This window comes from Bombus fervidus, chromosome 3 (assembly GCF_041682495.2).
Source record: "Bombus fervidus isolate BK054 chromosome 3, iyBomFerv1, whole genome shotgun sequence".
In the NCBI taxonomy this organism is placed as follows: domain Eukaryota; kingdom Metazoa; phylum Arthropoda; class Insecta; order Hymenoptera; family Apidae; genus Bombus; species Bombus fervidus.
Window position 1 is genome coordinate 18467220 of NC_091519.1, and position 21723 is coordinate 18488942.

Sequence of the window (21723 nt, forward strand, 5' to 3'; positions counted from 1 at the left end):
GAGATAAACTATTCTCTCTAGGCGAGCGTGTAGCGTGTGCACACATATACGAAAGTGTAGTCAAGTACATCCAATTATCGCTCGTAGACAATGAGTTCCAAGGTTTCGCGTCCACGAATCTCGATGACCGTTCGCGCATTTTTCTACAGCGTATCTCGCTGCTGCTAACCGATGGAATTTCTGTCGAGCAATCGTTGCACGAACATCTTTAAACGACTTTAATCTCCGCGGTAACAGGTCAAAATCAGAACGCTGTGTACATGGTGCGTACATACTGGAATACGATTCAATCGGAATACGATTCGTAAAGGTTTAAAGTTATAGCAGCAATCGATGAACGTTAAAAATTGAAATGTCTGCCGCCTCCGTGTAGCCCAGGAAAGATCAGCCACGATCCATAGGATTTTTCACGTTACCTTAGACAAAATCTTCGTGTCGCGCGTTTACCGATCGTAGCGACGATTCTGTAAACATCGGGCGCGCTCGGTGGTTCTAGCGCGCCTAGTGCGTCCGACGCCACTAAGATTCCCGCGCTTCTCCAGGGCCCCGACTAAGGTTATGGCTTGCTCTAGGAGTGCATTAACCCCCGTCGGCTCGAGAGCACACCGTAGAAGAAGTGCACAAGTGGCGCGAAGGAGAACGGAGAAGAGAGAACCGACTCTGCTCTCTCTTTCCCTCTCTTTCTTTCTGTCGGCTCGGCTCGGTGCTTCTCGCTTCTGGTTCCGCCGTCAGGCCTCGTTCTCTCTATCGTGTTTACAGCAGCGAAGCTAGAAGTCGTGCTCGCCTTGCCGAGTGCGATGCAAGCAAGCGCTTTTGCGAAGTCAGGGGCGGTCTAGGAAGGGCCAAGAGGAGGAGAGCAGGGAGGCAACGGGAGGCAGAAGGAAGGTGGTGGTCGGACGCGCGAGGGACCGGCGTGCTCGCGGCGGTGGTGGCGGCGGTGGTGGCGATGGTTTGCAGAGGGGCAGAGTGGAGGGCGGCCAGCGGTGACGCCGGCCAGACTTTCTCCGGAGAGCGAAAGTGAGAGGGCCTGCCGGGATTGCGCGCCCCCCGGTAGATCTAGGGGACAAGGGGGGACAGGGTTCTTGCTTTCACCGTGGCCCAAGCGACGCTGTTGCACTTTTCTGCGACGTAGAAACGAAGGAGGCGCGCGTTATCGTCTGGCCGTTCCGAGAGAAGAGGAAAAATTCGCGTTACTCTCGATTCGTTGAACATGAAGGAAAGAAAATTTGCGTGGGAGGATGCTGATGTCCAATGGATGGCAGCCAATGGTTTTGGTAGTTTCTTTAGTTGTGTGGAGAACGGATTCAAAGGCAGGGCGATTCCTATAAAATCTAGCGATTAAATTGAAGAATTTATGGTCGATGGTATGAAGGTATTGGAGGTGGGATAAGAAATAGTTATATCGTTTATAGGCGTAATTCATCGAAACTTTCTTATTTCTCAGGACGCGCAATTCGCGAGCACGCGAGAAACGAGGAGAAAGAGCCGGTTAACGTGCAACGAGCACCGCCTTAGAGAAAAAGCGACCGCGGCAGCGAGTTAGTTACTGCAACGACAGCGTGCAGCCGAACAATTACGAATTTACTTTCTTCTCGTACAATTTCCTCGTCGATGGTCACGCTGCGGATTAGCCGCAGATTAGCGAGACCCGTCGATGTTTGCACCGATCGTGCTCTTTCTCCCCGCCTCTGTGTTTTCTCCCGCTGCTTCTCGCCTCTCTTTCGCTTCTTCCTATCTCTGTTTCTTATCGAACAGCTCGTCACCCTCGTTCCTTCCGAGCGAACGTGATCGCGGGCGCACCGGTTAGAAATAATAATCCATCTACTTGCCGAATTCGAATTCCCTAAACGCGTCGCACATTGGAAACTCAGTCTCAGGAATCGTCGTTAGGGAGAATTAATAGAAGAAAGCAAAACGTCGAAAATTGTAATTTTATTGTAGAAAATTATTTGCGTCGCGTTGCTCGTTACTCGTCCGGCGATACGATACGTCGCAACGTGGAATCGTGTGACGTCACCAGTGTCAGTTTCTCGGTGGTAGGACGTATTCACTGACTCAATTGATTTTGACGATTATAGCGACCTGTTCTCCCCTCAGCAGCATTTGCGGCACGTGTCTCTCCAAGGTCTCCTCCTTTCCTTCGATCTTCTTCACGACTACTTTGGGAGCGGTGTCTTCTTTCCTCTTCATGCCGCTTGGAGCACCTAATGGATCGAGAACGCGATACCATTTAAAAGTTAATACTCGGAAAATTTATCGAGGGTCTGCCGAAAATGGTTGGTCGGTGCCAAACGCACCTTGTCGCTCACGATTCTTGAAGACGTATCATCGAAACATATCGTTCGATTTAGTTGATATTGGAAATGAAACTTTTTTTTATTGCAACGTTCTGATCGTGGAAACGAGAGCAGAAACCTGTATAGGGAATCGGAGCGGGATAGGGAGAAAACAGCGGAGGTTGACGTCACGGAGAAACCGCGGACGAAGAGAATGTCGATGGGTCACGAGGTAAGACTCGAAAGGTTGTTTATGTGCTGGCACGTGTCCGCCAAGCTCGAGGGGAAGCAGAAGGGCGTAGGGCGATACGGTTAGGAGAGAGCAGACAAGCGCGAGGAGTCGCTGGGACACGTGTACTCGGCAGACATCGATCCTGGAAGTTGCTCTTCAAGGTCGCTCGGCTTGCCACCCTCACCGCTTCGTATCAACGACCTCTCGACCCCTCAGGATATCCTAAAGTACGTCAGTAGGCCAACTAACCCTGAACTCTCGGTGTACCGCGATTATAGTGTTCTCGGAGGGATAACCTTTTAGATTCGAAACAACAACACACAGTCGTCCTATATTTTCTCTCTCTTCTTTCTCGTTTTTCTATTTTTTCTCGCTCTCCGTCTCTTTCTCGACCGAGCGTCAATTAATCATCCCTCGGCGGCGTCCGCCCTACTGTCCTCCCACAACATAAAAATCGTTGAATCGTTTCGTTGATTTACGAGCACATTGAAACAACTATCGAGATTTTTATCATGCTGGAAAAGGTACGACGGTATCGAATCAGCTGGCAAAATCGTACATACGATCACGCAGCGATAAACGAAATTCCTGTTCTGAAAATTTTCGTCTTGCACGAGTTTCGCGATAGGAATTTAGGTTACCGGCTAACGACCGACAAAAATGCAAACGGACAGAGGATAACGCGTTGCTGGAAGAAACGCAACAGTTCACCGGATATCTTTGGATAAGCGGTGGAGAACGCGAGGAAGGCGAAGGTCTCGATAAGAGAGGTTCGAGGGAAGTTGCAATTGCGGACGCACGTGCGGCGTACCCACGTGAATGAATGAAAACGTGTGCCGAAGGTTGTAGGGTTGTAGCGGAATGAGGAAAGGAGGAAGATGGAACGGAAGAACAGAGGTGCGAGCAAGAGGAAAACGGGAGTAGTAGGAAGAGAGGAACGGAGAGAGGAGGACGCGAACGAAGCAAAGAGGAAAAGAGCGAGAGCAAGAACGACCTCTTGCGTTCGATGAACAGAAGAAGGAAGGAGCGCGTGTGCGCGCGAGAGAGAGGAAAAAAGGGAAACGGACGACGCGAAGCACATGGGCCTTGTATCGAACGTAGCAACCACTATGTAGTCAAGGTCGGTCTTTGCCCCTTAGCGTGAAGGGGCGTCCTAAGGATGTATCCCTCGCGATACAACGACCCTTGACTACCTCCGCTTCTCTCTTTTCATGTAAATAAAGGTGGCTAACGATAAGCAACGGCCAGCCGGAAACCGTTGATTAATTTTATCGATTCTCGCGTCACTCGTATGTACTATTATCGGGAGGAGTGGCTAATTATTCAAAATAGGTGGTCGAACGGAACCGAAAGGCCACTCTTGTTGTTATTAGGCAAAGTTTCATTCATACAGAACATCGGTGTTAAAATATTCAAACGCGTAATTACGGTTGATCTTGTAATAGATTTGGACGAGTGGAGAATCAGAGGCGCGGAAATGGAAGGTAGGAAAAGCGCTACCGTGCTATTCGTACATCGATTAACCGTGTAAATAGGAAGAGGCGCGCGAACGTTTCATTGACACGGACAGTAGTAGGAGTCATTCATGGTCAGACAAGTGTAAGAAGAATTAAATTGGATTCTCGTTGAGCTCGAAGAATACGTACGAACGTTGCTACGCCTATTGATACGATGTATTAAAATTCTGGACGCACACGGCGCAACGCGTCCATTATGTATAATTTAAAAATTTGCATGCCAATTTGTATATATTGTGGGATGGAAACATTTCGAGGTCGATTAATAGATACCGAATATGTTTTTGCGAAACGCAAACGTTATGCTGTTAAAAATAATGTAACCCTGAACAGATGACGAATTGCTTCGTGTGTCACGGTATCGGCCGCGTCAAGTATCAGGATATGTTAACGCACCGTAGAAACTGAAATTGCTCGTTTGAAATAAAACTCTAACCGTGTTTCAATCGTATGGACAATTTCGTAGCGATCGAAAATGATTCTAGTTTCTTTCTTATTAAGTCGAACGTGATTCCATGGAAATGTAAAAAGGACAGGAGAAGGCCGATAGCTTTTAGTCGTGGCTATTCGACTTTTCATTGAACCCACCACATTGTTGTTTAGAATTCCCTGGCAAGGCGATAGCCTTGAGCGACTGTCAGAGGTTGAATTTTTCCAGGGCCGTATCGCGCCTCGCGCACCGCCTGTCGCGCTCCAATCACGGCAAGACGAGCCAGCGGCCACGTTACAAATGTCGGAGGTTACAGCTTTCAACCGCTTTTTATAGACCGTATTAGCATCCCAATGATTTCTGATTCATCGCAGATGTTCCACGCTATCATCCAAACGAGATAAACGGAAATCCCATCAAATTGATACGACAACGTTATTTTAATAATCGACTCGCTCTGCTGTCCGTTTAATATCAAATTTACGATCGTCTTATATACACGACTGCGTATTTATAATCGACACGGCGTTAATTTTGTCGCTCGATCAAAGCGGCTCGATCTAAATGACTTGGAATGGCAGAATCAACGAAAGACGAGAAAGAAGAAAAGCAAAAACCAAGAAAGAGAAAAAAAAGGAAGAAATTACCAAGAGCAGGTGCTTTCCTCTTGACTTTACGGGTCCAAACCTCGAAGCAGTCCTCGAGCGCGAGGTTCCAGTGCTTGTCGAAGGCAGCCACGTATGCCTCCACGTGTCCCCTTATGCCGCGCGCGTTCCTGGTGTAGACCTTCGGCACAAAGGACGAACGATTATTCCTTTTAAATCGTGGCGAGTCTCGTGTTACCCGTTCGTCGTGGCGGTTCGACCGTTCCAGGTAAAGCCGGCTTCTCGCGAAACAGGCACGAGAACGAGACGGAATAAGCGAAAGAGATAGAGATAGACAGAGAGAGAAAGAGACGTCGTCGTTCTCCTCCCTCGAAAATAAGTGCACGAACGTAACGCGCATCTCGATTCGCCTATTCCAGATCGTACGTGTCCGTACTTGCGATGAAGATGAACATCGCGCGCGGCTGCCTGTGCTCGTTCCATCGTTGATCGATCGTTTCGGCCCGGCAAAAGGCGGTGCGTCATTTTTTGCGCGCACCACACCAAACGACGCATGCATAATTCGTACATGCTCTAATTGTACGTGTTTTTCTTTTCTTTTTTTTTTTTTTTTTGCTTCGCGAAAGAACGGGAGAAAGGAGAGCATTAACGCGGCAATTACGACAAATTGCCGACAAACGCGTACGTGCTCCGTTCGGATACAATGTTTCAACCTCGATTATCTGTCACTGATTTATTAACTTTTAACCGTGAAGAAGGTCGCATGGCCAATGTGCAGCTTTATTCGACGAAGAAGATTCTTTTTACAAAGCCTCCTCGAAGGTTAAATCTTCGTCGATGTTGAACTTTGTATTTTGAGGCATCGTGCACGAACGACGAAAATCGTTTCAGATCGAAGGAAGAAAGTGTACGTGCACGCGCGAACTTTTCCATTTTCCAGACGATAATTGTATTAACGACGGTACCCACGAGCGTGTCTACGAGAATACGAACGCCGTTCCGTTGTTTGTCGCGCGTAGATATGTCGCGAGGCAAGATAGCATGATACGCGGAAGTGCAGACCGTGGCAAGGCCCCCTTCAATGCCTTTCGCACTGATATATACCCAGCTTTGTCGCAATGAAAACTAATTGCGTGACTCCGACTCTGACTCGATCCTCCGTCTCTGTCTGTCTGTCTCTCTCTCTCTCTCTCTTCCCTCTCCCTTCTCTTTACACGCATCGAACGTTCAGTACAATTTTCTACGAGATGTTCGAACAAATCGAGTCGTATTTTTAACATTTTAATTTGGTTTAATCGATTCTTTCCAACTCGATCGTTTGAGATTTCGGTGTAAATTCCATTAAAATCGTTCGATCCAACTTGTTCTTTCTTCGAGCGAAATAAAAATCTTTTTAGCTCCGTTTTCTCAAATCGATCCGATTTACCCGATAGAATAGAATCGCGAGGTGTTCGAAAAGTTCGATCAAGAATTCGAAACACAACCTCACGATACCTTTCTTTTGCTGCTCGTCATTGACTCTGTGCACGTGTAGCGTACGTGCGCGAAACGCCATTGAGAAGAGGGACGCCGAGGCAGCTGTAAGCTAGAATCGATTCTAGGAGTCCTCAAGATTCCTTCGGGGCATATCCTTGCTGGTCCAGCGGGGCCAGATCCGTCGATTAATCGCGAAGGATAACAACGTTGTCATCTGGTTCGTAGATTTGCTCGTTCGTCGGGTCCAAGGTTCGATCTAGTCTTGTCACCGCGATCGAATACGTGAAATTTCTTGTGCATTCAGCCGGTCCAAAGATATCGAATATCGGTCGGATGGAACCTGGAGTTTCGGTGAGAGATTTCGATCGGACCGGAAAATTTAGAGCGCCTCTTAAGCCAGGATCGAGGCAAAGTCGGACGAATTGCACGGATTTACTTTCGTTTCTTTCGATCGTAATAACTTAAGAAATCGCTCGAACGAAATCCCACGAGAATAACAGCGACAAACGATAGAGCGTAAGAGCGTGATGGCGAACGCAACGACACGGGATAACGACGAACGCGTACGAAGTAATAGAAATCGCGCAACGACGATTGTCCTCGCGCGAATCATATTCGTTAACCGTCTCTTTCCTTTTTCTCCGTTCGCGATCTTCGTTACGTAACGTAACGGTGCATTATACAAGCTATTACGTTGGAATGTATGAAAATAACGCGAGATGGGACTGGTTCCAAGGAAAAAGGCAATCGCTTTCTTCGGCAATTTGAGAAGCAGCCGAAGGCCGAGTAATCGATCGACGCAGATAGAAATCTTCTTTCCGGATGCAGGCACATCCGAAGGTTAGAGATTAGGATCTGTTCCCAAGGACGCTGGTTTCAAGAAACGTGCGTGCTGATGCATTTAGAGACAGCGCGATGACTTTGTCGTAGAAATAAAACGTCGCTGGAACGACGATGGGTGGACAAAGCCGCGAATGAAAGCTAATGAAAGTAATTAATCGAGAAACACGTTCCCGTCTCTTATTAAAAGCTCGGCATCCGAAAGGAGTTTAATTAGGAACTCGATTCCGCTCATTGAGAATATCGAATATAGACTGGCGCTTCCGCAGGAAGATCAATTACATCAATTTAACGATTAACCTTTTTTCTTTTTTTACCAGACGTTCCGTTCCGAACGAAGTCAACCGAGTAAGCTGGGACGTTTTAAATGTCTTATATTGCTATCTGTGTCTATGACGATCGGGGAGTCGGACGATAAGAACGAATAGCCCCCTTTGAAAACGTTTCTTGACCGATTCGCTGTACCGTATCACCGTACGTGATCTGAACGCGAACCTATGTTTATTTTTATCCCGGATCTGGAACTTGGTCGTATCTCGACGACGCGTTAGGCCAGCCTCGCTTCGTTTTGGAGCAGTTCGGGAAACGTAGAAGAGAAGTTGGCGTAACGCTTCCTGCTTCGGATCAGAAATCCCGTTCCCTCGCATTCACCAAATGCGCCGCTAATTATGGAAGTAGGAAGCAACGAGATACTCGATGTGGCAGGAAGTAGATTTTTCCTCCTTTCGTCGTTTGATTCGGTCGGGACGAGTCGGCGACACCGCTCGCGATTTCTCTCCGTTACAACGATACGCTAGGAGGAAAAGAAAATGAAACACAAAGACCTTGCACGTTGATTTATTTTCCGGTCGCGAGAAAAATGGCTCGCGATCGTTGTCGGCGACTAATACGATCCAGAAACGTCTTCGCGTGATTTCATTGGATCGCCGTGTGACTCACACGCGATATTCAGTTTCCCCGTCGAAGAAGAATGCCGCCACGGCCAGATTAAAAACGTTTGATACGCGCGCGTCCTCGCTTTCTCGTTACGCAACCGTCCAGATAAAGTACCAAGCTTTCCTCTAACCTTGCCGTATCTCCGTCGCTATAATCCCTAGCGTGCAACTTATTCCCGGAAGTTATTCTATTAACCCTTTGATAGTGTAATTAAACGTAATTAAACGACGAAGAATGAACGAACGATTTAGAAAGTAATTGTCTGTGTTGGCATAAAGGTACATGCTACTTAAGCGCTTCCTGAGTATAGCGAGCGAAACGACCATGTTCCATGGAGCAAGTCTTTTGGCTTTTCGATGGTCGACCTTGTCTTCTTGAAGCGTCCCTCGTAAGTAAGGGAAAGATCAGGGGCGTAAACAAAAGGAGAAAGGCCCTGGTTGTCTCCATGGAGACGAGTGTTGACCCGAATGCTTTCCTTTCTCCCTCTATCTATCCGTACCTTTCGGCTGTTTCCAGCCCTCGTTTACCTTCGAAGGGCTCGCGCACGTGTCTCTCGATCGCGAAAGTGTGTCAGCCGCATGTGCGTGCGCGCACAATGCCAGGGGTCAGGCAGAGATGGGGGAGCGTGGGTGTTTACAGTGCCGCTTTCAGGACTACCCTCGAATTTCCATGGTCGTCGAGCCACCAAGCACGAATCAAGATAGTCGATTCACGTATTCTCTTCTATTCGGTGCCTTTAAAGTTACCCTTTTCTTTCTTTTTTTTTTTTTTTTTTTTTTTTTTTGTTTACACGTATTTCTTTTATTTCTTCATTTTACACGTTATAGATTTAGATCGCTCGATTTCCTAACGTTACTTACGATCTTCTTCGAATTCAGTATTGATCGTAACGGTTAAAGGGCAATGGTTTCTTTTGAAACAACGTGTCTGATTCGTGGAAAAATGTTACAGGGCCTGACCTACCTTAACGCGGGTCCGACTTTCCATGTATCCGTGTAGCATACCTAACGGGCCGAAGGCTCTTTGCATTTTCGCGAGGACGTTTCTTCCTTCTATACTCCAGTCTTGTCGTCCGGTCGTCTTTATGCCAGTCACAGGCTCTGCACATCGCAAAGGGAAAAAATCGCTGATTCCGAATTTATTCTTCTTACGGTGTTGCCCTGCTCTATAGAATAGTTGGAGCCAAACAAAAATCTTGGACGGAGGCTATAACTGTCCCATGTATCGTCAAAATAGATTAGATCGGAAGAAACAGGATGAACGAAACGAAAATATTAGGAAAATAAAGAGCGACGGGAGTGAGATTCGCTATATCTCTCGATCGAGAGCGAGTTATCAGGTTAACGAGCGGACGCGTTCGGCATTTTTCTGGCAGAATTTTTCCAGGCGGCCGTAATAACGCCGTACTAATAAGAATTTATGTGACTCTCGCGACTCGTCGGTCCGTCGACAAATCATCGTTGTATTCCGCGGAGACGAACGCTCGCCGATAACATCGCGCTTCTAGTTGTTCGGTTTTTGCTGGTTTTTGTCGTCACCGCGAGACGAGAGACGACGAGACATTACGCATACGGCGGCCGACAACGAGGACGATGTCGAAGATACCGACGGATACAGCGGCTCCATTAAGAAAAATCGACTTTGTATGCGAGAGAAGCGAACCGAATTGCGCGAGCGGAATACCCTGCAGCCTCTCTTCCTTCTATCGATAAGGCCATCGCGCCGTCTCTAAGGTAAAAGAAAAAAAAAGAATGGAGGGAAAGAAGGGGTATACCGCATTGTCGCGCTAGCGACAGGTTATTTATGACGATAAATATTTGATTACGATAAATTACGTAGCGGCTGAGAGGCACGCGAACGCGTATTTCGTAGAACTCGTAACTTCTTCTGTACGTTCCACGTTTCGTTAACTATTCGCAGCGGCGAAAGTATTCACCGTGCATGACTGGTCGTCGGTCGGCGGCTCTCTAACTCTAAGCAACCAGCCTCTGGAATATCATCGTGCGTTCCCATAAAAACCGATTTCGGATCGGGGAAATGCGCGTGTGCGTGCGTGTACGTGCGTGTATATACAGCGATGACGTTGGATAGTAGGGGGCCTAGCGAGAAGGTAGCTCGGCCCTGGCCGACCAGGCGCGGAAAGAGGAACGCCGCAGAGTTACGTAAAGGCTGGCTCTGCTCTATACACACTCTCTCTCTGCCATACGCTGTGCACACGAGTGCACTTATTTTGCCCGTGTATGCGCGCGCGCGTGTGTGTGTGTGTGTACCGTGCCGCGGCCGCGCACAATTTCACACATATACACGGACGCGTATAATAACGCGTATAACGACGCGTATACCAATATATGCGTGTACTCGTATATAAGAGAAAGAGAGTAGAGAAGTATATAAGCAAGGTCTCGCGCTCGTGTTCGCGCGCGCACCTTCGAACGCAGCGTTCGTCGATAGGCGTTGCGTGCGGAGACGGGCGGCGAGCGCGAAAAGAGCGGCTCGAGCGGCGATCGTGCACTCGCGAGATCGACGCTGCCAATTGGCTTTCTCCGATAACTTTCATCCACCTTAAAGCTACGCTCCCCGGTTACCCCGGCCCCTCGCTTCTACTCGCTTCTTTTCCACCTTTCTTTATTCCTTTCCGCGTGCACCACGCGCCACTTTCACTATCGTCGCGATCCAATTCCACCGGGCGAGCTACGACCAGCAGCCTCTAACGCTCTGCTCGCCGACACTCGCGCGACCGAGCCATTTTTCGAGAGCACGGCGTGGCGTTACGGTACACGGTGCGTTGGGTGATTTCTAAAAATAAAAAGTTGCGAGAAGCCCCCGAACGAGAACCACTAGCCTGGCTAAACCGATCGTCTACCGCGAGACCGATAAAAATACGTCCATCGAACCGTGCTCCATGGATTTTCGAGGAAAATACGATCGCGCGTCTTCGTCTCTTAGGACGGCGAAAGGGAGACGGCGAAGCTAGCGGGGCAGCGGAGTCGTGGTGAAATTAGAAATTGCTTCGTTTACGGTACACGCGTGGCTAATCGCGATGGCGAACGCGCGGATCCTCCCAGGTTTTTCCCACAGTTTATATGGAACCGAAGAAACGCGATCGCCAGAGATCAAGTCGAAAGGCTGGCGATGCTCGTAAAACGGATTATCGAAATTACGCCCGGAGCATCTGCCGCTTTTACGCCGATATATCTCCATCCGATATAAAGGAAAGCTACGGAATATTTACTCGAGGCACGGAAGGGTCGCCTCCGTGTTTACGATAGTCGCTTTCCACTGTCGGTTCTCGTTCTCCACGCGAGGATGCAATCTGCTTGGACGATCTCGCGAGCTCTCGAGAAAGCAGAGGCAGAGCAAGAAAGAGCAAGGGAGGAGAAGGAAGGAGTAAACGTTCGTCCACCTCCAACGTGCCACTATTTTTTTCTCTCCCCTTTCGACCAGTCCTGCAGCATTTTTCCATTTTCAGTTATATACCGGCAGCGCGAACAAGATAACGCGAGACCCGCCGCTTCCACAGCGTTCACGTGCGTGAACCGCGGAGGAAACCGTTAGCTTTACAACTGCGAGTCGAGAACGATGGCACAGACCGCGCGAAACGGCCCCGCTGTATTATCTTCCACCTCTTCCTTTCCAACTTCCAACTCGCGTTTCGTCAAAAATTTACTTACGCCGCGATTCCTACAGAATCAGAGTAAAACCACTCTCCTACGTGTATTCGTATACACGTTATATCGTGTGTGTGTATATATATATATATATCGTATATATTTCCATTTTACCGGAAGATGATCGAAACGATACGATGGCGCGAGAACAATCGTAAAAAGGAAAAGACCAAGCCGGGCCCGATGAAAAAGCATACTACCGTCGGACCCGGCAATTATCGTGTACGCCCGATCGGACGGACTCGTCCGCGCAACATATATCACGTGTTCACCTGCAAAAATGTTTACCGTGCGTGCGAAGGAGCACTTGGTCCCAAGGAGGAGAGGATCCTATGCAGGTGGGTACGACGGCCCCTGGAGAATGTTCGTACGCGGGGCAGGTGGGGCGACTGGCGGTACCCCGTTGCGGGGTTCTGGGCAACGAAATATCGCGGGGAAACGGGCGAGGCTACTAAGAGGAAAGAGGAAGAAGCAACGGCTGACGAAGAGCGAGAGAAAGATGATCGGAGAGAGGAAAAGAAGGCACGAGACCGACGAGAGAGACGCGGTAGCGAAGGTGGAGGAGGAGGAGGAGGAGGAGGAGGAGGAGGAGGAGGAGGAGGAGGTAGAGCAGCGAGAAGTATCGGTGGGGTATGTGGAGGGGTTAAGAGGAGAGGGAGGAGGGCTGGTTGTACCCGCGGATGATCCCCAGGTTGAGTCGCGCTGGGTTCAACGTCCTGGCGGGCAGCGCACCCGAGAGCCGAGGCAGGCAGCCGAGCAGCCACCAGACCTCTCTATACACGCATACACCACCACGTACGTACGTATACACATGCACGTACACAGGCGAATACTCGCGCACGCGACACGTACCTACGCTCCACCGACGTTACACGTGCGCGCACGCGCTCTCCTACACACCCGCAGCTTTTTTCGTTCGTGTGTGTACACGAGAAGAAGGGGAGTGGGCAGGCAGAAGGGGAGGAGAAGACGGTGTATACATGTACGAGAATACACATACATAGGCGAGAAACGCACACGAGAAAACGCCGGCTGGCTTGTTCGCTTCGCGAGAGTTTGCTTTACGCGAACTATCCGTAGGTACTGTTACTTTTGCGACCAGGCCCTTTCGATCCCTTCTCGCCTGTCCCCCTCGCTCCCTCTTTCCCTCCTTCCCACTCTGCCGTTCCGCTTTGTTTTCTTCTAAGTAGCGGACAGGTAACGAGCCAAAGGGGATACGCGCTTAGAGAGGAAGGCGAATGGACGAGAATTTCGTGGGACGTTGTTTTCGTGGTTTACCGCTTTCGAACGAACGAGATTCTTGCTTCTACTCGCTTCTCTCTCGGAGGCACGAGAAGTCGTACTTCCACGACTCGTCGTGGGAAATAGCGATCGACCGCGAGAACGACCGACAGGAAAGTCCATAGAGGCTCGGTGAGATTCCAGAAGAAAGGAGAAATCACTTTTACCCCAGGAGCGAACGATCCGCGCGGATCAGAGAAAAAGTAGATCGGCGAGAGATCGCTGAATTTGGAATTGTTCTCAATGATATCGCGATATGCATCTAGGAAGTTTGCCGAGTTCCTTTCGGCGAGTCGTTGCTCCGCCTGTTATTGTCGTTCGTTCTTTCTTCTTCGAACAGCGAGTCAGCGACAGACGCGATTAACCCTTGCGGCGTATCCGTTTTCACGCGTTTCCCCGTACGATCGTCGTTTCACGATTTCTTTCTCGCCAATTCGATCGTTCGATCTCTTCGGTTACGCGGTTCCTTCGTTCGAGATTCGTCGAAAAAGCTGGTTCGATCGAACGGATAGAACGACGGTCTGACCGAGAAGAAAGCGGGCTGGTGCCACTCGAAATTCAAAGAGGGTGAGGAACGCCACCGTTTCGACGTGCTCGATAGTCATCTGTTACGTTGGGATAGGTCGAGGCGGCGGTACGTGCACACGAACGGCCGAGGAATTGGATCGTCCAGTCTACCGGGTGTCGCTCATTTACCATCGAACCAAGTTGCTCGAAAAACGAGGAACATCGCCTCTGCGTTCGTTCGGTTCCTCGGTTCGTTCGTGCGAGGAATTCGAGACTAACCAGAGTACGCTTCCGTATCCGATAACGTTGTCGAACAAAAACGCCGCGATGCATCGTGCGTTGGACGGGATTGCCGGTGTTGCTTGCTAGCCGTTGCACAGCCACTACCACGGAGAAGAAAAGAAGTCCCCTCCGCGCTGGTCGGTCGGCCTCGGTGGTGGAGTTACCGAGTGGTGGATGCATATGTCGCGCGCGTATAAATATTGCGCAACACGCCGCGAGAATCGAAGGGAAAACATCGGCAGCACGACGTGTATTCCGTTACTCGGGGCGAACGACTGCCGGACTCGCTTTGCATCGTGTTTCTGCCGGCCAACGGACGAAACTCGATGGCGTTCGTGCGTTGCTAGCTACTCCGCCAACAAAACTTCTTATCGTTCACGACGACGACTTCTGCGACGAGCACGGAATACGAAAGACGAAAGCAACGACGACCATCTAGACGAATCTAGATCCAGAATGGAGCAACGAAATCGAAAGATCGTGTTCGTGCGAATCTTTTAACGAGTTTTCGAACTCGTCGATGGTAGTCGTGGAACGACGAATGACTCACGTTGTCCTAGGTCGCGCAAAAGATCGTTGGAGTCGCGTTTCGTCGCATTGTACGGAAGTTTATTGCTCGAACCAACTTCCTGCTGTTTTCGCGTACGAGGAAGGGGATAGCGCGATACGCACGCGTCTCCAGGGACACTGTGTCGAACAGCGATTAAGAGGGAAAATGCAAGTACGCGAGCGTGTACGCGAAGATTACGAGCGTTATGCGAGAAAGCCCCTGGCGAATTAAGCGACGATAATAACGTTCGATTACGTTCTACATAAGCGCAATCATGAAAATCACAGTTCCGGCCGAACGTGTTCGGTGGCCGCCGAAGCTGAGGAGCCTCGAGTTGAGTCGAGGTCGACGTCCGGACGCAACAAGTGCTGCTGCGACTCTCGTTGCGCCCGCGATCCTCTTCGATATCGTACCGAGTTTTTACCACCCGTTTCTCCTGCTTGAGACCACCGAAACATCTACGATCCGTTCCTCTCGCAACTCGAAGCTAAACGCTCGCCAAGATCAAAAGTACCGATTCACGGTCGTCCGTGACTTTGTCGCTTCCTTACGATATCCATGACCGGAGATCCTTCACCGAGATTTCCACGTTCCGTTCGAATCTGGCGATCCTCAGGCGTGAACCGGAAGTCAAAGGGCCTCGACGAGGTTACGCAGCGATGCACCGTGCAAAATTTTCGGTCTAGAAGACGGTCAATCCGGCGCGGAGCCTCGAGTTGAGTCCGAGGTCGACGCCCGGGCGCAACAAGTGCTGCATTACGTACGTATACGCTGTTACACCCCACTCCACTTACTCATACAGCCCAACGACCAACCTCTCTCCACCCCCTTGTGGAACAAGCCCTCTCCCTCTCGTTCTCTCTCTCTTTCCGCCTTTCCGTGTGTGCCGAGGCTTTCCACACGATGTGGTGCGCGCGAGAGAGCATCGTCAAGCACACGAGAGAGCCCTACACACCGACACGTCGCTGCTCTCGGCGCACTCGGCACCGAGAGATGCGAACGAGCGCCGGAGAAAGAACGAAAGAGAAAGACGGTGAATGCCGCGGCGAGTGACGGCAGCGGCAGAGGCGCGCGCCCGTACCTCCTCCTCTCTCGCGCGCTAGCGTCGCCTGTAAATATAAAACTGCACTGGGTCAGGGATCCGTGATTTATCGGCTGCCTCGTGTAATTGGCTGCCGGCCAATAGATACATACCCCCCCGGGCTACCCGCTGCGACACGAAGGGAACGCGCCTACCTCTCTGTCCACACCGACTAACCCCACCAACCCCTCCTGTCCTTCTTCCCTCTTTCCCTTGTGCTTTCTATGCCGCGCCGCTCTTCCCCTGTCCCTCCCGTTTTCTGTCTCGTTCGCTTCACCCTGAGTCTCCCTTGGCGGCCACGAGAACATAGCGGTGCCGAAATTTCGTCGCGGTGCTCACCTCGGTAACCGCGCCACTTTCACTGAAAATCTAAGCCGACCTCGCTTGGCACCGTGTCAGAATCACGGTTAAGAAGCGACGCGGGCTTCGGTCAAGTTTCGACCGGGCGTACAACGCCACTCGACATACATACACGACGCTCGGTATGATCGTCTGATGTAATACCAGAGCTGTCCGTCTCCAAGTACCCCGCGTGCCATTTCAAATTTCAAAATTACTAACCAACGTTTCTCTAGTACGTCCTTAGTGATAAGAATTTGCTTGCGATGCATAGCGTAATAATAGTTCAGGGGAACCGAGATCTCTATTTGTTTGAAGAATCCGTCGTAATAATAGCGCTAATGATAATTTTCTAATCAGCCCCTTTCATGATACTCCAACGCAAAACAAAACGAAAAAAGAAGAAAAAAAAAGAGGAAAAAATTAGCGCATCCGATAACCCTGTACACGCGTCGATCATCGCCGGAAGGCTTCCGCGATTGCGAAACATTTCGGGACCTTCTACCGTGGATTCCACGATGCGGTTTGCACAATGACGTACCCGGGGGAAGGTCTCGGCGAATGCTTCGTGACACTAGGTACGATGCGGTGATGCGGAGGCACGCGATAAAAGGACCGGAGTCGCGAGGAAGGAAACAATGAAGACCGAGGGAGCTTCCACGAGACGCACTTTCGCGGAGGTCAAATTCCACGCAACTACGCGCGCGCCTCGCGAAGGCATACCGACGACCTTCGTGGTATTTGCCGGTTCGTAAATAAAGCGTGCCAATATCTTGGGATATAGAGTCCACAGTCGGCGTCGTTTGTTCGCGTTATTAGTAACAACCGACCTAGATGGGGAACTAAGAAAAAAAGGGAAGAAAGAAAAAACATGGCTGAATGATTCATTCGAGAGCATCTCGCAAATATGGAACAAACTACCTCAGCAAGTGACTCTTTCGATGAAACCGCGCCATTTCCCTTCCGAGCGATCGATCCAACGAGACGCGTAAGACTTATTTTTTCCAAAGATACCGCAGAGACGTGGTATACGTGTAAATAGCGTATAACTCATTGTATACTGGGCACATATCGTCCGGACGGCATGTTTCTGAAAGTAGAGAGGTTAATATACTCTAATTGAACGAAAAATCGCACGAGACGCGCAGTACGTTTCTTCGGGTGTAAAAAGGACGCGTGAACCGTCATGGGCTCTCACGCGACTTCCCCGTTCCACTTCCGCGTACGTACACTGTTCGTGTTAGCTAACCGTAAGCATATTGAAATTTGATACCACGTGCGAGTTATCATGAATGAAACTGCGACCTCCCGACGACGATGCGACGCAAGGGTTTCACACGGTCGCCATCTCTCGTCAAGCATTCAAAGATTGGGTCGAGCAAGTGGTATAACCTCACTCTTTCCGATAACAATAAACGAAATACGTGGTCGGTGCGCGGAACGTAACAACGGTCGTCTTACCTTGATGAGGTAAAAATCGTTGTCTCGAACATTCTCCTCGCTTTACGTCGGGCGTTTCGTCTTTCTTCTGAAACGATTAAAGAAAACGAAAACGAAGGACCTCAGCCGACAACGTGCGACCGGCACGCGTAAGCGTAATACGCACTTTTTTTTGACCAGCCAGGCCAGACATTACGGCTTCAAACTTGGAAACATTGTCGTAAATCGGTGCTTTGCTGGTCGATAGTTGAATCTTTTTCGAATAAAGTGCTTTCATCGGATTAAATGTCACACTTTTCACGTCCAAACTCTCGTCGGACGTCGAGCTACTCTCGTCGTCTGCCATGTTAAGACTGTCCGACATTGGTTTCGGCGGGCGATTTGAATTTCACACCTTGAGTCAAACACACGTTTATACTTCCGCTTTGAAAACAATATCATCCGTATTGTATGTTTCGAGTTTAAGAGAAAACAAATGCTCCGACGAGCGACGTTTTTTCTTCGTACAAATTTCCCCTGATTATATAAAGAAAGGAAATAATAAGGTTTCATTGGAGAGTTCTCTTTCCATGCGGGTATATAGATATTTGATCGCCTCGTTTTCAACGCAGCGCGTTGCTCCCGATTACATGGGGCAGCGAACGATATTTGAATAGGTAGGCTAGAGGATGTTAACCTCCTCGCAACGATGGAAACTTTCTTTCGCGGCTGAGGATTACGTAAAGACAGCGGCGTGTAGAAGCTGCATAGAAATGCAGCGGCGGCAGGAGAGTGAGGTTACGCGCACAGGAAGTGAAACAACCTACAAGCCAGAAAGAAAGTTTTCACTCGATGTTTTCACTTTCATGGAAATGCCAACGTTACCTGTCCCGTTACACGCTTCTACATGCATCAACTTCTAATTATTGGAATCGGTTTGCTTTGCATCGACGAACCGAATGATCGAACGGGACCGTTTCACGGTTCGCACGATAATTAAACCTATCGAACTGTTTTGCTCGCTATCGACGAATACGTCGAGCTAAAGATCGATAATCGCGGCGACCACTGTCGAAACGATCGTTGAATTAGCTCGCGCGAACATGTCCGTTCCGTGTAACGAGAGAAAGTAATTTTTGAACGTAACTAATGATTTCCGTTTCGTTGAGAGAGGTTCGTTCTACGACAAATGTAATTTACTTGTTGCAGGGGAATCGGAGTAGCGCGTAAATCGAAAGGGAGAAATCTGTGGAGCAGAAAAAGAAGGAGGCGAAAAGTGGGGACGTTTCAGAGGTGGTTTTGGATGTTAGAAAGCGCGGGGGTGGCTAAAGAGGCCCCGCCGCAGGGTACGGGTCCCGATGCCGGTCCCCGTATCGCAAACCCTCACGCTGACCTCCACCCTCGTGCCCAAGGAGGAGTCAAACATGCCCTTCATAGACGACGAGCTACTTTGGTGCCCTGACAATGACGGCAAAATGGTCGACTTAACGCAATGTCTTCAGGTTCGTCCGCCATGATGATTTTCATCCGAACGAAAGGATCGATTTCTCGCGAAATCGAGTGATAACTAGACTTTATCGATTCACCAGGAAAGCAGCACAGGGCAATCGGTAGAATTTTCCCCGATGGAATTGAGTGCTCTTGTGGGGACGCCGGCAGCTCCGAACATGCCGGCGGAAGAGGGCGAAGGAATGGCTGGTGTCACGGGCGAGGAACCCTTTGACACGCTAGACACATTCCTTCGAGAACTGCAAGCTGATTTGGCCGAAGCCAGTCAACCCACGTCCACCACAACTTCCGTAACCCCTTCCTGTCGACGGCAGAGGTACAACATCGCGGCTGCCAACCCTTTGTTAGCAGGTGAGTTTCGTAAATAGACGAGATTTCAAGCACGAGAACTATCATCGTCAACCATCGTTTTTCTCTTTTCTCGTAACAGAAAAATTAGCGGCTCCTTCGTCGCAAGCATCTCCAACTTCCATCCCATACGCAACGAGGGCAGAGATCAAGACGGAGAATATTCAACCCGAAACGAGTAAAGGTAAGTTTTCTTCCACGTACTCGTTTCGCGATTTTAACCATCGATCGATCGCGGTTAGTTTCGTTGCGCGGTGTTTCAACGATCTTCCAATTTCGATCGTCGTTCCATCTGTTATATCGGCCGTCGTACGTTAAACTACCATCGTTTCCGATCTACGTTACCGACCGTAGTTATATCTCCGGGGTCCTACTTTATCGATACTTTCGTTCGTTTACCGGTGCTTCAGGCGGCTCGATTTACCATCGTAAATATCATCCTTCCTGTCGGTACGATAGAAATTGCTCGCGTGATTTATCCATGGGAGAGCGCGTTGTATCTTACATCGATACGAACGAACGACGTATACATCGGGAGTTGGACTGGTGCTCGAACTACACTTGGTATTTAAACAATGCCGATTCGCTACTCCGAAAGGGAAACCGGCCAAGGCCCCGCGAATCGCGACCAGACATCCGCGTTAGCGATAATCGCGCCTGCGTTCTTGCGTCGACGCGAAAAAAAAAAGCAACCAACATTCGCGTATGACGTGCACGTACACGAAGCTCTGCGCTGATGTTCGCAGTGGCCCAATTCTTACAATTTACAGCCATGTCGTAACAACACACTACGTGCGTACGCGATTTCGCGATTGCTTCGAGTCAGCCTCGAGACGTAGGAACGTGCAACGACCATCGAGGAAGAACGTATTTACACGACCTTAAGGCTCGCGCGGGCAAATATTATGCCACTTGGAGCGTTAGGTGTCGCGTTCTATAACTCGGAACATACCTGCCGAAGCGACAACGGGACGCTCGCGCGTCCTCGGCTCTGCTTCGATGCATAACGCGTGTGTCGTACGTACGTGCATGCAACCGTCTTACAAACGTATCTTATGCACGACACTGCTAAAGTGGTAACGACCTTTTGTAGGCCGCGTGAGACGCTTAGCCTTTAACCCGAGCGTTTAAAACGATGAAAGGGGCGGGTGAGTCTTTCCGTCTGCCAGTGCTCAACGATAAGAAAGAAAAATTGCAAACATCTAAAGGAAAGGAGGAAAGTGGCTCTGGTTAAACGGTAATAGAAATTAATCGAATCGACGTTTCTAGTTCTCGAAAATTCAAGATCGAGAAGAGTTTCGAACGTTTACTCGATTCGCGTTGCTCGTTTTTGTTTCCATGTTTCTGCCTCTTTCTTTTTCGTTGCAACGATACAGTGGAACGGAAATTTTCACTGCGCGTCTTACGTTTCAACGATCCGCGGTAGACTTCGCGACTCCGTTTCAACCGCAGGCCGCGACGGCCAATTACGTGCCGTTAGAACACGAATCGGAATGGGTGCTCGCCGTTGTTCTTTTCACATTTTTAGAAAGCGGTTGGAAAGTGAGAAACCGTGTACTTTCTAGCAAAACTATTATAAATACAGATTAGAACGCTGTTCCAGTAAAATATTGACGAAAATATGTCGTTCGTGTCGTCGACGTATTTACGTTCCAATTACTGTCGGTAAGAATTTTGCGGCCGGTAGTTCGTTTCCGCTTTGCTTACCGACGCAGAAGAGCGAGCATCGATCCAGTTACGCCGGTCGATCGATTTTTCTAGCAAAGATACTCGAGCCTCCTTATCGATTGCTACCCTCTCGCATAATGCGAGAAACTCGATTCACAAATCGTGTGTCGAGATAGATCGAAACGAATTCCGAGTTCACGTCCGTGAATCTCTATCTCTCTACCGAGCGAACTTCTCGAGTCACGAGAGAAAAGAACTTCTCGCGTGCACTTTTGCTCGCTCTGTCGGACTCGACTGTGTCTCGTCTCTTCGACACGCATCACTTTCGCCGTGTGCATCCTGCGTAACCGACGAAAAAGTGGATTTTCACGTAGAATCGTTGGCGTCGTTACGCTCGCGATAGATACGTCCTATCTATCGCGGTGAACGCGTGAAAATCCACGATATCGGTGAATTCTCGCCTTCCTTTCTCCAAACGATTCGCGTTTCTTCTCGAAAGCTCCAGATTCATCGAACGGAAATTACATGAATATTCGCGGGACGAGTTGCGCGACAACTCGAATTTCCTAGGAACTCGTTGGAACGCGGTTAAAAAAGATCGATTTTCAAGTGACGCGGAGAAATTAGTTTGGATAACGCAGGCGTGACAGGGGAACGCGTTTCTTTACCCCCTGTTGCATCCAGCTGTACGACTCTGCTGCACTTGTCGCTACCCTCGTTCCCTTGACCCTCTCCAAACACATAAATTCTCCTCTTCCC

General features: G+C 49.5%; 2 protein-coding genes across 4 annotated transcripts in view; one reads left to right on the forward strand and one right to left on the reverse strand.

Moving 5' to 3' along the window:
- Eip74ef (Ecdysone-induced protein E74) overlaps nt 1-21723 on the forward strand; it is a 143644-nt gene that overhangs the window by 20264 nt on the left and 101657 nt on the right. For all 3 annotated transcript variants that reach the window (XM_072022884.1, XM_072022883.1, XM_072022885.1), the window contains exons 2-4: nt 18649-18941; nt 19029-19299; nt 19379-19480. In XM_072022884.1, the coding sequence (XP_071878985.1) occupies nt 18798-18941; nt 19029-19299; nt 19379-19480 (517 nt within the window). In that variant the 5' untranslated portion in view covers nt 18649-18797. The remainder of the gene's footprint in view (nt 1-18648; nt 18942-19028; nt 19300-19378; nt 19481-21723) is intronic.
- On the reverse strand, nt 1916-17836 carry Lsm11 (U6 snRNA-associated Sm-like protein LSm11). The gene is made up of 5 exons (XM_072022902.1): nt 17627-17836; nt 17482-17548; nt 9276-9412; nt 5103-5241; nt 1916-2204 (listed from the first exon to the last, which is right to left on the reverse strand). Exons 1-5 carry the CDS (start codon nt 17822-17824, stop codon nt 2056-2058), a joined length of 690 nt encoding a protein of 229 aa, XP_071879003.1. The 5' UTR covers nt 17825-17836; the 3' UTR covers nt 1916-2055.

Bases quoted from the DNA above. Each gene is read 5' to 3' on its own strand.
- Lsm11 (XM_072022902.1), bottom strand. From the start codon at position 17,824: ATGTCGGACAGTCTTAACATGGCAGACGACGAGAGTAGCTCGACGTCC. The intron at 17,549-17,626 runs GTGCGTATTACG...TAATCGTTTCAG, and splicing joins GCCTGGCTGGTCAAAAAAAA to AAGAAAGACGAAACGCCCGA. The intron at 5,242-9,275 runs GTAGGTCAGGCC...TTTGTGCCGAAG, and splicing joins AAAGTCGGACCCGCGTTAAG to GTCTACACCAGGAACGCGCG.